This window comes from Manacus vitellinus, unplaced genomic scaffold (genome assembly GCF_001715985.3).
Source record: "Manacus vitellinus isolate BGI_N305 unplaced genomic scaffold, ASM171598v3 scaffold_2_pilon, whole genome shotgun sequence".
In the NCBI taxonomy this organism is placed as follows: domain Eukaryota; kingdom Metazoa; phylum Chordata; class Aves; order Passeriformes; family Pipridae; genus Manacus; species Manacus vitellinus.
Genome location: NW_021940208.1, coordinates 14061475 through 14076532, shown reverse-complemented (window position 1 = coordinate 14076532; position 15058 = coordinate 14061475). Strand labels below are relative to the sequence as shown.

The 15058-nt window shown below is 38.5% G+C and overlaps 1 protein-coding gene across 2 annotated transcripts in view; it reads left to right on the top strand.

Moving 5' to 3' along the window:
- ZDHHC20 (zinc finger DHHC-type containing 20) overlaps positions 1–15058 on the top strand; it is a 31138-nt gene that overhangs the window by 2177 nt on the left and 13903 nt on the right. For both annotated transcript variants that reach the window (XM_029960870.1, XM_029960869.1), the window contains exons 2-6: positions 2723–2817; positions 6835–6955; positions 8329–8398; positions 9582–9614; positions 10431–10551. In XM_029960870.1, coding sequence (XP_029816730.1) covers positions 2758–2817; positions 6835–6955; positions 8329–8398; positions 9582–9614; positions 10431–10551 — 405 coding nt within the window. In that variant the 5' untranslated portion in view covers positions 2723–2757. The remainder of the gene's footprint in view (positions 1–2722; positions 2818–6834; positions 6956–8328; positions 8399–9581; positions 9615–10430; positions 10552–15058) is intronic.

The following is a 15058-nucleotide window of genomic DNA, read 5'->3' as shown; positions in this document are numbered from 1 at the left end:
ATGCTGCTACCCAAAGTGGAGGTTAGATGGACTGCTAAAGTAAAGCTGTCAAAAATGGTCTCTTCCCTCCCTCTCATTTCTTGGGGAGCACTGATTGTGACCTGTAATCACAGTAGGAATGGCAGCATGGGAGTGGGAAAAGAATCAAGAATTTATTCAGAGTGGGGACAGTATAGACTACCAATTGCAGGGTCTTTCCCTGGGTGGTGCCTGTCACTGGCTACTGAAGTCAGGCCCTTGGCTTTTAATGATGGTGACAGATTGCAAGATCTCAGTTACATGAAGAGTGCAAGGGCACTTCAACAGCTGCCTCTTTCTAGTAAATACTGGTATCACTGGCACAGATCTGTACCCTTGCTGCAACCAGACATGGTGCCTGTTGTTCTTTGTGTTGGGGCATTTACAGTCTGTGACAAGACTGAGGTTCTGCTGTTGGAGGTATTGTGTGAGCACTAAAAATAATCCTTCAAAAGAATCTGAATTCTGGGGGTGATTTTTATGGACAGAATAGAACTGTGGAAGTTAGTGTTGCTGTGCCCTGCTCTGCCCTGTATCTCATTTCCTCTTTCCTTCTATTCAATTCCTCTCTCCCTTTTCTACACCAGAGTCCTGATCTGTGCCACTGATTCCACTCCAGTTTTATGGTCCTTTTCTCCTCTCTTCCAAACCATTTTCTCATGCTTTAATTGCTTAACCACATTGTGTTTGAATGTAGATTATGTTTTTAATAAAAGACAATTTCTAATTTTGCAGTGCCTAGTACAGTAGTACACAAGTTCTTTCCTATCAGGATGACAGTTTTAGGATGGCTTTAGAAAAAGGTTTTGCTTCTTGAATTTTCCATCAGCTCCACAGCTGAAAGTTTGCCAAATCTGTCTGTCAGGTTGGAGGAGTCGTAGGCAAAGGTAAAAAGCATAATTCTCTGAAGAAAGCTCAAATGCAGTTTGTTTGTTTTCATTGTAATAAGCCCCATGAAAATCCTGAAAGGTAATAAATTAAGACCACATCATCTGTGGCTGTGTACAAGGATTTTCTGAGCTGTGTACAAGGAGGTTCCCAAAGTTTGGAATAAAGTTTGGCAGACCCAAATTCTGCCATCCATAAAGTACATCATACACCTTCTTAAAGGACTCTCTTCATCTGCCCAGAAAAGTAGGCCAAGTTTCCTTCTTCTTGCAACAGAAGATAATATAAGTGAAAATAATGTAAATATTTAATATGACTTTTCTAAGAGTTGCTCTTCTGGCACAATTGATCTGTTTCCTCTTGACAAGTGGTAAAAGAAACTGCTAGAGGAAACAAGATTAGAAGAGGCTTCCAGGGTCATAAAGTCTGGTCTTTAAGGCAGCCATATCACACACATCCATTAGTAAATTGGTTGAGTTCCCAATTAAAACCACCCATGTTTTGTTGCCACTGTGACTATAATAGGACTTTTCTAGGTTGTATTGTATTCCTCAGGTGATTTGCAGGAATATAATAACACAATTTTTAACTCCTAGCTAGCATGACTAGAGTGCAGTCCTCTCCAAACCCTTATCTGGGAATTTTTACTGTCGTTGATGACCAGTGCCTTCTATAATGGCACAATATTGTGCTGTTTCTATTAGAAGTAGAAATTAAATTGAATTATGTAGGCTAGTAATCAAATTTATAATCTAGAACAGAATTACAGCATCATCATCTTTATCCAAAAAGGTTAGTCACTTATATGCCACAGGTGAAGCTGTGTTCAGTTCTGGGGGGAGTTTTGGGGGATTTTTGTTGTTGTTGTTGATTTGGTTTTTTTCCCTTCAAAATCTGTTTTGGAAAGTTCAGCAAGGCCAGATACAAAGGCCTGCACAGGAGTCGAGATAATCCCATGCAAAGGTACAGGCTGGGCAGAGAATGGATTGAGAGCAGCCCTGAGGGGAAAGACATGGGGGTGTTGGTTGATGAGAAGCCCAGCGTGGCTCAGCACGTGCACTGGCAGCTCAGAAGTCCAGCTGTATCCTGGGCTGCGTCAAAAGCAGCGTGGCCAGCAGGCTGAGGGAGGTGATTCTGCCCCTCTACTCCACTCTTGTGAGACCCCATGTGGAGTGCTGCATCCAGCTCTGGGATCCCCAGCACAGGAAGGACATCGACCTGTTGGAGCAAGTCCAGAGAAGGCCACGAAGATGATCAGAGATCTGGAGCCTCTCTGCTATGAAGACAGGCTGAGAAAGCTGGGGTTGTTCAGCCTGGAAAACAGAAGGCTCCAGGGAGACCTTATAGCACCTTCCAGTACCTTAAGGGCATCTACAAGAGACTTGGGGAGGGACTATTTACAAGGGCAGGTAGTGACAGGACAAGGAGGAATGGCTTCAAACTGAAAGAGGGCAGGTTTAGATTAGATACTAGGAAGAAATTCTCCATTGTGAGGGTGGTGAGGCACTGCCACAGGTTGTCTGTAGAAGTTATGGGTGCCCCATCCCTGGAACTGTTAAAGGTCATTCTGTGATAAAAACATATTATTTTCTTGAGGAATAGCAACCATCACATTTGATGGGGGGTTTTGTTGTGTTTTTTGGGGTTTTTTTTAAGTGAGCAGTCCTAGATTGCTAAGTCTACCCAGGGAAAGTGATTAACCTACTTGTATCAGGTGATTTGTAGTGTAGTAGTTTAGCCCTCCTCAAAGATCGGGGGTTAATTGCTTGTTCCTTTCAGCTATGTTCACCAAATTCTTACTTGTGTTTTATTGCAGTTGTCTACCTTGTGGTTTTTCATCTGTCATTTGTCATGTTTATATGGTCCTATGGGAAGACAATTTTCACATCTCCTGCAACCCCCTCTAACGAGGTAAATATGTTAGAAAAATGTCAATGCCTTTTTTATAAATAGCTGAACTGTATTCAGTGATGAAACTCGTTGTCAGTACTGCATGATTCACCTTTCCCTTCTCATTATCTAAAATAGAACAGCATGACAGTGCATCATGAATGAAAATGATGAAGTAACTCTTAAAATACCATGTACTTTGTGTCATGACATTTCCTGATATGAAATGTGGGTTTAAATCATCACAGGTTTGGCAGTCATGTACAGTGAAATGAAATAGCTGCTATGAAATAGCTTGCTCAAAACCTGGAATTTTTAAAACTGATAAATCCAGCAACAATGTTTTTATATTTCCTCTGTAGGCAGTTTTGACCATTGTTTGGGTAAGAAAGAGTAGTAATGCAGTGTATACTCATGACCTGGAGGACTGAACCCTTATATTAGTAAGTCAAGGGTTAAAACTTAGGGACAATTGAGAAGTGACTACATAAAGAAGGTTTATATAATAGCAGAAGAATGCATGATGACTGTAAGAAGTTTTGTTTTGAAAAAGAACTGTATTAATTGCAGTAAGCCTAAGATGGATTACCTTGTTTTCTGTTTTCTTTAATGTGTGCATTTGTAAGGATTAAATAGTGGCACCAAATTTAAAATACTTCCATTCTCTTCCTTGTTTTCAGAAAGTTTTTTAAACTGGCTAAACTGTTTGAGGCTTTGGTTGCTCTGTGGGTGTTGAATTTTTAATCTGTTTTTGGCAAGACTGATGTTTAGTGCTAATGTCAACCTGAAACATTTTTGAGAAGAGTTAAACCCATGCTTCTAAGGAAAAGCAAACACTGCTCTGCAGTGTTTAATTATGGCTTTAAGGTCTTCTGTGTGCTAAAGCTACAGAGTATAAAGTGTAAAAAAGCTAAACACTATTCTGCTGTTAAGCTAAGCACTAAAAGTAAACAAAGCTGTTGAAGGATCTGGAGCACAGTCCAATGGGGAGCATCTGAGTGATCTGGAGGTGTTTAGCCTGGAGAAAAGAAGGCACAAGGAGGACCTTATCACTCTCTACAACTACCTGAAACGAGGTTGTAGTGGGATGGGGGTCGGTCTCTTCTCCCAGGTAACAAGTGAGAAGTCAAGAGGAAATGGCCTCAAGTAGTGTCAGGTGAGGCTTAGATTGGATATTAGAAAAAATTTCTTCACTTGAAGGCTTGTTGTGAAGCATTGGAACAGGCTGCCCAGAGAAGTGGTTGAGTCCCCATCTCTGGAGGTCTTTAAAAGATGAGCAGATGAGGCACCTGGGGACATGGTTTAGTGGTGGACTTGGCAGTATTGGGTTAATGACTGGACTCGGTGATCTTGGAGGTCTTTTCCAACCTAAATGATTCCATTAATTGCTAAACCGAAAAATTCAAAGGGACTTGTCTTCAAGGTGATTGGTTTTGCTTTATCTGGAATGGTTCTGCAAGAAAATTACAAAGTAATTAGTATGTTAACTAATTGAAATGTGGTTGGAAGTGTGTTATTCCACTTTTTATAAAGCTATATATGAACTAGAGCTCCTCATAAAGCTGATGCTTAATAACTTTTAATGTCTGCTTGGATTCTTCATTAATAGAAAACTTCTGACAGTACTTACCCTGTACTTACAGTAATGTTGTAGCAAGCTTTTCATATTCAGCAAGTGAAAGGGATGGTTTGGGCATATGGCATGTGATGACTTCTTTGTATATCAACTTTGGGGGGAAATCAGATTTGATACAATTTTCTTCTACAGCTGGCTTTAAACAGAAAAAAGGAGAAAAAAACCCCATCCCACCATAACTACAAAAAAAAAAAAAGCACACACAATTTTTTTTCTTTTTAAAAAGCACAAAACCCAACCAAATTAAAAACCTAGCACCACTTTTTCTGTGTCTGGGCAAATCCCTTCTGTTCATGTACCAGTGAGTAATTTATGCTGGTTATACTTAAAAACAAAGCCAGACTTCAGAATCTCTCCATTGTGTGAGTGTGTCAACGTATATATTTTTAGTCATTCAAATTAGCCATTCTTGCAAAACAAATAGCATCCTGTGATCTTACTATTGAACTAAAAAAAGATTGTGCAGCTGCTGTTGTCTTGGTGTAATCCCTGTACATTTGTCATAAGAAAGAACAATCAACATTATACAAAGAAAGAGGAAGGAAACAAAGGGATTCTTTCTGTTTTCAATAAGAACTGCTGGAACCTCATTGGAAATTCTGTTTGCTGTGTGGTAACAGACAACTTTTGATGTCTTTGAAGGTGTCCTGCCATTGTCCAAAGAGACTGTGGTCTCATGGCCCTATTAATTTCTGAAATTAAAACAGAAATGTAGCTTTTTGGAAAACTAAAATCCTATCCAGGATTTTTAGAGTAATATTACAATGTTACTTGCACAAATTTTAAAAAGTTTTAAATCTTGCAATTTGGTCCCTTTTCTGTGCATTAACGGTTTGCCATGGAAATGTCATCTAGAAGTAGTACCCATATTTCTTGCAAACTCTACTTGGTTGCAGGGCATAGAGACAGGCATTGGGTCAGCTGTCAGACTAAAATGGGTAGTAGATATGAAGGCATATCACACCACTGTTTGCTGGAATGATGCTTTACATCTGTCTTAAACTTTTGATGTGACCATCTCCAGTTTTCATACTTGAATAAATATCTGAGTGATTAAGATTGAATAATGAAGTCAAGCTCTTGGTGATGACTGAAATGTTAAACTTTAATTTCACCCTTTGCATAGATTAATTCTAGTGTCCAGTTATTAAAAAGGGCATTATTTAAACATGTTTCATGTTTCACCCTTGAAGGGTGGGTAGGTTCAATAACTGAGGTGGTGCTCTATGTGACAGGAGGCTTAACTAGATTCTGTGAGCTATGAGGCAGCTTGTTTGCATTCTGGGTTGGGAAATAGCACAGAGAAATTGCAACAGTCTTACTGCTCCCTCTTTTCTGTCAGTGGAGTCTTCCTTGTTGCTTGCCAACTGACTGTAATCCAAAAGAGGAAAAACTACAACATGAGGGAAAAATCCATGTGAACTAATCATGCACATGTCTTTGGTAGGACAATACGGTCATATTAAATCACACTGAGCCAGTTTTTGTTCCAGCTGCACACATAGCATTTTCCACTCATTACCATGAATACTTTGTCTATGTTTGCTCATAAAAAGGGCTCTTGTAGTCCATGCAGGAAGCTCAGACTTTAGAAGTTCTTTGAAACAGAAAAATACCAAAAGAAATAGTGAGTTCAGCCCCCACCACAAGGGACCTTGTCAGCACACTGGGTTTTGTAGGGCTTACTGGTAAATATTATTTCAGCAGATACCAAACTAAGTGTTTCACAAATGAGTAAATAGTCTCCAGGTTCTTCTGGTAAAGGCTTACATTTCAGTGAGGTTTCAGCAAGAATGCTTGTCAGGCTTTACTCAGAATTGTAACTCACTCTCAAGATATACAGGTTTTGCTGAAGTTGCTTTCAGTGCAACTCATTAATTTTGAGACTAGTCTTGACTACTCCAAAGTAAAAATTTCAGTTTAACTCTTTTAGCTTCTGTGCTGAAGCGATGAAGCCCACCACAACCCCTCTACCTGCCTTTTTTCCCCCATCTGGTTTGTACTCCTCTCTACATTAGAGAGGAAGTGGGATAAGAGAACTTTAATGCCTTGTAGCAGCAAGGGACTGTTGCGCCTTCCTCTTGTTCACAGATCACTTAATTCATGCTTATTGGGAACTAAAGGAAAGTTCCCACCTTAAAACTCGCTCTGAGTATTTACCTTCCCTTGTGTTGAAGAGAAAATGCTATAGATAATGGAACAGAGATAAAGATTATTTTCTTCAAAATACATCCAGGAACATCATGGACTTTTAAGGATCTCCTGTAATTCTTGTAGCAGTCTTTTTTTCTTTATGTGGCACTTTTTGGTCAGTGGGTAAGGGCATCTGAAAGATCTTTTCCTTGGAACACAAGGTAATAATTAATCTCTTCCCTCCATTCCATTTTCTCCATCCCTTCTAGTTCTGCTTGTCAAAAGCTGATAAAGAACAATATGAAAAAGAAGAGAGACCAGAATCCCAGCAGGAGATTTTGAGAAGAGCTGCCAAAGACTTGCCTATCTATACGACAACAGCATCGAGAGGTGAGATATAAAGATCATTCTATGCTCCTGAAGTTACTAGTTTTAATTCAGTGAAATTCATTTATGTCACTGAATGAACAGTCTATTAAGCACATATTGCAAACACCATGACCTTGTTTTGTTATTTGTTTGGGCCAATGTTTAATTCCCCCAAGAGAAACTGCAGTCCTTTTTCTGGGGATCTCAACATAAAGCCACTATTCGGAATTTTAAAAAAAAATCACCTTCTAGCAAGCTGATGAGGACATTTATCTCTAGTTGTTGCTATTAAAAATAAATGCAGCAAAGAAATATAGCTAACACAGCCAGGGAAAATTAAACTTATTGTTCAATTTTATAATCACTTTTATCCCTACTTTAAACTTCTCTTTCTGAGTTGTTTTGGTTCAGCAGGAGGAGAAATGTACTGAAGATCTTAACATACTTTTACAATTTACAAACAAATAAATGTTATTTCATTCCCATCTGTAATTCAGTACAGAGTTAGTTATGGGCTATTTCTGTATTTGCCTTTAATACATATAGGCATTTTTATTTCAACATATATATGAATATCTGTGAAAGTGCTGTCTTATGCATATGTATATTCTTTGAAAACCTATAGCTTTTTCATATATATCTATATCTATATCTATATATATCTTTTTCTAGCAACCCTGTAGAATTTTCAAAAGCATGAACTATTTGGAATAACTGTTAGTGAAATTTACTGTGACTTTTCTAAACAGAATCTAAGGACACCTGGCTCTTTCAAATACAAGCCTCCCTTTAAGGGAGTCCCAGTCTTAAGTTCCTGGAGTGGTCTGGGAAGCTGTTGCCAGCTCTTATCAATACTGTTCAGCTGTGGGTGTTGGCTTTCCTCCTCCTTTCAAACTGCCTCTGCTGGTGTCTTATTTCCATTAAGAAAAGCCTGAAGGCTTGTTTAAAAATATCCAGGAAAGATGAAGAAGAACTGATTTACTGAACAGTCTACTAGATTGCTGTTTAGTAAAAACGATAGAGAAAGCCATTTGGAAGGTTGGCTTGCTGAAAGAATGTTGTTTCACAATGGGATGCCTGAGTACCCTGTGCAGAAGTAAAAGGGGATCAGTGCCAGAAGATGAAGGATGGGAAGACTTGGGAGCCAAAGAGTAAATGAAAATGGACTCAGTACTGCGTAGTCATAGTTTGTTTTAAATGCTTTTATATCTTATATTTCTTTAAAAAAAAAAATCAAAACTACATATTATATGAGAGTAGGCACATGACAGTGTTTGAGAGCAGGTGTGGCAGGGAAGGGCAGGAAGCTCTTGAAGATTCAATTCACGTTAAGGGGGAAAACTTTTATTAGATTGAATCAGTTCTAATGACTTGACCCTTGCACTTGAATGCAGCAATCAGATACTGCGATCGATGCCAGCTAATCAAACCTGACCGCTGCCACCACTGTTCTGCATGTGACGTGTAAGTTACTGAATCTGAAATTATGGAGTTTCTCTCTCCTGCAGTCATCACTTCAGTGTGTTCGTGTCTTCAGTGTGTCAGCCCTTGCATAACAGTTACGATTTGTTCTCTCTCAAACCCTCAATACTTGGATTTCATGAAAGAGCAAAGTTCCTTCTGTTGGTGCAATATTATGGTACAGCATCATTGTCTAAAATGGCAGAACTTTTTAAGAAACCTGCTTGTAGCTTTTTGAAACAGAGCTTATATTAAAAAATAAAGAAACTAAAAAGTAAAAAATCATAGACTGGAACTAAAGGCTTGAGGTACCAGCCCCAGCAAATGCGTATTATCCAACTCTTTTATCTTGCTTCTGCAGCCTTGAAACAGATGTGTGCTACTAATAACACTAAAAATCTTTATCTCAAAGATTGACAGTGGAATCACATGCCTTAACCATTCCAAAGACATCACTGCTATTCCCTGTTTTCATTCTGAATCATCAGAGAAATCTGTAAAAACACTGAAAACTGAGGCTATGCATGAGACTTCAGTAGGCTGAACTTGAGGAAATCTAGTTAACTGAGGAACTTAATACACATCTTTTGGCTAAAATCAAGTTTATTAGCAAATACAATGAATGTCTCTGTCTGAAATGTCTAGTATCTGTCCTTACACTAAAACATGATTAAAATGGCATGTGGACTGTTCAAATTATCCACTGCACTGCTCTTTTCCTCAATTAGCTTTAAAAAAAACCCTACCAAGCAGCAAAAAAAACCCCCCAAACAGTAGCAGATACAGCCCTAAGGTTGACTTAGTTGAAGTGAATGCCAGACTAACATACTTATCCACACAGCACTGAAAGGTCCTTTGGATTTGTTTCCTCTCAGTGTGCACATAAAATTAGTGTGGCTTAATGAACTGGTACGTGGTGTTGCTCAGTAATGCTCCCCATGCTAATTTAAGAAACTCTCTTCATAACTTTTCTGAATCTCAGTTTGTCTTTTTGGGTGAAAAAATGGCTGCTCTAATATAGAGAATTGGCATTACAGAGAAGTACTTAAAAAAGGTACAGTGGGGCAAAATACTTCAAAAAATAAATAAATAAAAACCAACCCCCAAGCCTGTAGAAGCTAAAATTATGTGTTTTAGAAACAAAATGTGGTTTTTGCTTTAACTTGCTGGAAATTATCTCTTTCAGATGTGTACTAAAAATGGACCACCACTGTCCATGGTAAGTTTATTTAAAAAAAAAAAACTCAGTATAATAATAATGAATTAGATGCTGCTTCAAAAATGCAACTGTGAAGTAAAACTTGATTTTCACAGAATTTCTTTAATATGTGAAAATAAATCTTGTTCCTAATGTGTGTTGCAGTGTAGAGTTGTAAGCCCACTAGTCCAAATCAAGCAGTTTCTTCTTATGTAGGAGAAACTTTGGCTTTATGAGACCTATGAGAAAAGGCATTTATTTATTTTGTTTGCTCTGGTATTGTTACCAGGAGAGGAGATACCCTCTACAGTGTGAAAATCAGTTCTTGATTATAGATGATACAAATGACCCACTCAGACAGTTAGTCTTCTGCAGTTTGTGTTCACTGGTTGACACTAAAAATATTATCTGCTATCACTATGAAAAATACTGCTATCAGTAGTTGACTTAGAGGTGGGTTTGTAACCAAAGCAACATCCATTGAAATTGATGGAGAGGTTTATTTTGCCTTCCATGATGACTGCAGGTAGTTCATAGTGTGAGATACTTCCTGTACAGACTGTATGAATCATAACACTTTGCCAGCTCGTGTCCTGTCCTGTAGAATCATGGGGGCAAAATCTATGTGAAGGGCCCAGATCAGTTTGCTGGAGGAAAGAGATTTCCTTCAACATAGTGGCTTAAAATGCTTCTGAAACACTAGTGCCAAAATGTTTCGGACATACCACTTGACATCATACACGTTATGCTCTGCAAAAGCTGAATGTATTGTGGGGTTTTTGTTTGTTTTATTTTTTGTATATCCTAGTAACCTCTTTCTCTTTCCCCTCCTTCTAGGGTGAATAATTGTGTGGGATTTTCTAACTACAAATTCTTCCTCCTGTTTTTAATGTATTCCTTACTGTACTGTCTGTTTGTTGCTGCTACAGTCTTGCAGTACTTCATAAAGTTTTGGACAGTAAGTTCTAAGGCTTTTTTTTTGTTTGTTGTTCATTTGTATAATCCTGCATGTGTTATTGGAGGCTGCATCAGCATGTTGTCACTCACCATTTACTCTGTTCTGTGGTTCATTATCATTAACAACATCAATCAAAGTGACTGAAGCAGAAGAACCTTCCGAATATTAATGAATTAAATGTATTACACTGCCCAGGATGAGTTAACTGGGGGAGAAAGTTTGGATGAGGACACTGTGCAATTTCTCTGCTCTGTCAAAATTGAGTGGCACAGCTTGGGTTTTTTGAGACTATGGAATATAGATATGTAGATAAAGAAAGAACTGGCCATATCAAACAATTACATATATGTGTGTGTGTGTGTGTATGAATCACATATCTGGGCTTCGCGAACGAAGATTTGGGTGTAGATATATATACATCTAAATATAACAATACTGACAAATGTGAAATATAAGTAACAATTTTATATCTTCCTAGACTTGTCTATGGACAATCTGCTTCCAGATAAGGCAGACTAATTTCTTGGGAACTGACTGAGCTCTGTTTTGGAGTCCCTTCATAGGCATGTCTAAACTTCATTTTAGTAGCTTTTGTTGATCTGATATGGGTAGAATGCTAAGATATATACAGTGTGAATGCTGTACATCTTCCTCGCAGCTATTATCAGTTGTCAAATGATTGATACACATATGTCCATCTTAGTGGATTTAATAACATTTATGTCAAGGGCAACCATTCTTGTATGTCAGTCTTATTTTCCTCCTATCACTTTTGTTCCAGTCACATTCCAGGCTGAACAGAGTGTCTTCTGTACTTGTTCCCTTTCATCTACAAAAACTTGTACTGTACCTTCCTATCTCTAGGCTGAAGTGCTAGTGTTGGAATTCCCTTAATCTGTTTCCATTAACTAGCATTTGAAAAATTACTCTTAGTGGAAGGGTCTCCATCACATCTTTCTCAGTAAATAACAGCACATATTTCTTAGATGCTAGTTGCTGTCAGAGTAACTTGGAAAAGCAGTCATTGTCTGCAGCAGCAGAAGTAATCTTGATTGGAGCAAAATGTTGCTGTTGTGTCAGGGTAAGAGAAGCTTGATCATGTATTCAGGATAGCTGTACTTTGAGACAGTTGGCATTAGGTAAGATAAATGGTGCAAAAAAGTATGTTTGTTTGTGTTCATCTAAGCCTGTGGGTCTGATCTGCCAAAGTACTGTGTTTTTATTAGTCTGTCAGTTCTTTACAGAGACCTGTCACTGGAGAGCAAGGAAGTATGTGGGCATTGAGCTGTCAGTACTGTGAGATGAAAGCCATAAATGTGTTTGTCAGTCTATGCTGTGGCTTGACAGATTCTGCTGTTCAGTCTTGCTTGACTATAAATAGTTAAATTTTTAATTTGTGAATGTGCTATTCCCAAACATCTGCCTGGCTGCTTTCCAGTGCTTTGTATGCAATTTCTAGTGAAACTGTAGATGCGCTCTTACATATTTACCAGTCAGTGCCTTCTCATCTTCATAAGTGTTAGTGCAACTAAAGTCCACAGGACAACTGAGTACAAAGAACATTTAATACCAGCATTTGCAGCAAGACTCTTCCAAAGCCCATCAGACACGACAGTGAAGTGGACTCTTGAGCAGAGGAAGTAAACTTAAGAGGGATTATTTTTTATTATTGATTTAGTTGTTAGAAATGCTTCCTGCAAAATGGGCTACTTCTGAAATTTAACAATAGACAATGTAGTTGTGTGCTTGCACTTCTTGCTTTCAGTTCTGGATATTTCCGGTATGGAATCTGGTGATGCCCTGATCTTACCATTAGAGTAGATCTCTGACTCACTTTACTCACTCAAGTCACTCAGTCCACAAAGCCAGTATTCCTCTGATCTTATAACCGCCTGATAAAAGTATATTTCCAAAAAGAGACAGCAGCACCATAATCGTCTAGGCTTGCAAAATGTTGTATGTGTCTTGTATATAAGCTTTTAGGCAAGTGCTATTATCTGCAGAATAGAGTTCTGGAAGCTTCTCTCTACATCTGTATCCAAACCAAAGCAGAATGCTGCTGACATATGCTGTCTGTAGACTGCTTCAGTATATTGCTAGTGCTCAGCTTTGTCTGCTACAGCATCAGACAGATTGCTGTTTCGACTTTTGCTGTTGAGTCTCTCTAGATGTTGCTTTTCCCCCTAAACTTGAGTATTAGAAATGTTATAACTTCAGAAGGTTTTTTGCTTCCTCATAGATGCTTTACAGAGACCGTGCAACAAACTGCTGGATATATTTAGTGCTGGGAAGGAATATGGACTGCTTCTTGGGGAGTGTAGCCTTGGTCACTTCAGAACTTGTAATGAGGTTGTGGAGGTGTATGTGCTAACTACACAAATTTAGCAATCCACTGTTTTGCACTGTGGATAATATTTGCGTAGAGACATGATGCGCATACGCAGATACTTGGAAATATTGTGAGACATGCACACCTACTGAACTCTTCTGTTGAAGAAAGTCTGTGTGTTTCCCAATGTGCACATGCAAGACTTTTACATAGCAACTTCATGTTCTATGCAGAAGTGCTGAAAAAAGGTCCTGATGCTGTTCATACAGTGGTGCAGCAACCACGCTGGCTGGAAATGTTTACCACAGCTTGCACCCTAATGCTGCTCTTAAAATCTGTTTTGTAGATCAAGGAAACATGACTGATTTCTTTATTTATACTCATAAGTACTTTTCCTATACTCATGTAACTTTTATTTCTACCTAGGAAATTGTTAAAGATGAGCAGATAACACATCAGTTTAACCAAATGTATTTGACACAAACACCAGCACTGGCTGAACGCCCAGTCCTTGATGCCTTGTTTACATAGTGCATGGTGGTGCTTCCCAGCTTATATTTGTATCTACTCTTATTCTTTCTACACTCCCTCCTCCTTGAAACTGTTCTATTTTCCAGTTGTTTTCAGTGTCTTTCATTGTCCTCCAAATTAATTTGCAATCCTAAGTTTAGCTAATTCAAGGATATGGTATGTGTTCTGGGTGGATGGCACATGCTTCTGCAAAACTTCCATTGTATTAAGAGCAGCACAAAAAAAAACCCTCATTCCTCTTGCACATACACTAAGGACATAGACCACATCTAAGGGTTTAATCAAGCTCAGACAGCACTTTTTTGTTTGGGGGGTTTTGTGACCTGACACATGCTCAAATGACTCTGTTCTTGTGAAGGGGTTTGTAGGGGACTCTTTACAATAGGGACTGGCTTCAGTCTATTATGTGTGCTAAGTAATTCAAATTTTATTGTGAAAATTGCTTCCTTTTGTAAGCTCTACAGTTCTCTCACCTGCAAATCTGTGCTTCTGTGCTGCTGCTGAGCATAATGACTTTAAATAACCCATGTGTGAAGTTTCCCTCTCGTTTCACATGCTGGGGCATGTGGACTGCTACTAGAACACCACTGTGAATAAGCCTGTTATACATACTCAAAGACTGCAGGCTTCTCTCCAGGAAAAACTGGCCTTTTTTCAAAGATGCTTCAGTTCTGCAACTGTCATTCAAGAACTTACAACCAGTGGCTGGAGCAGGGTAGTCAGAAGAGGTAAATGCTCCTTGAGGATCATGCAGATCAATCATGCATGATGCAAAAAACCCTTCTCCAGGTTTATAGAGCTACTGAATTAGGAAGATACAACTGAAATAGATTTTCTGGCCCACAGAAAACACAAAGACTAAGCTGCTGCTGCTCTTCAAGCTTCAAAATCAACTGACCTGAGAATTCTTTGTAGAAAACTATTTTGGTTAAATATGCAATTCCAAAAGAGTCATAGAAATACAGATCACAAAAATCAGTTAGGAAATTGAGGAACACCACAGTGTGCTCTGAGGTAGGAAAAGTCATTATCGCTTCCAGATGAAGTTTAGGAATAAGCAGTAATTGAAGTATTTTGCTAGCCTGCATTTCAGGGGATCACATAATGCAACATGTCCCTACTGCAGGGGGAAGACAAAAATTGTAAGTAAATAAGTAATACAACAGGCAGTAAATAAGGAGACTGAATTTAGATGGCAGTTTAGAGAGCTGGACTCTGCTTATCATTTGCTTATGTAGCATGATCTGACTGTAGCCAGCATTTTTGAAAACACTGTACATCTGCCAGACTCCAAGGTCAATCCCTGGGCTCTCCCTAGGCTTTCTTCACAGATTAATGTAGCTTAAAAGCCATACATCTTGCCTACAGCAGATTCACTAAGTGCTAGCATCTTAGCTAGGATGGCTACTACTCTTTAGGTGTAAAGTTTGGAATTTAAAAACGAATTTAAACTAACTTTTCCTGTTTCTTCCTTTATTTTCTTAATTACTGGTTCAATTTCAGATGTTATGCTAAAGATACATCCGAAAAACATCTCTGTATTGAAGGAAATTGGGAAGCATTAAAACTGTACTGATGTGTTATGGTTTTTTTTTAAACAAAGAAATATGTGCAAAGAACGGCAATTTATTTTTTATAGTTTTGGCT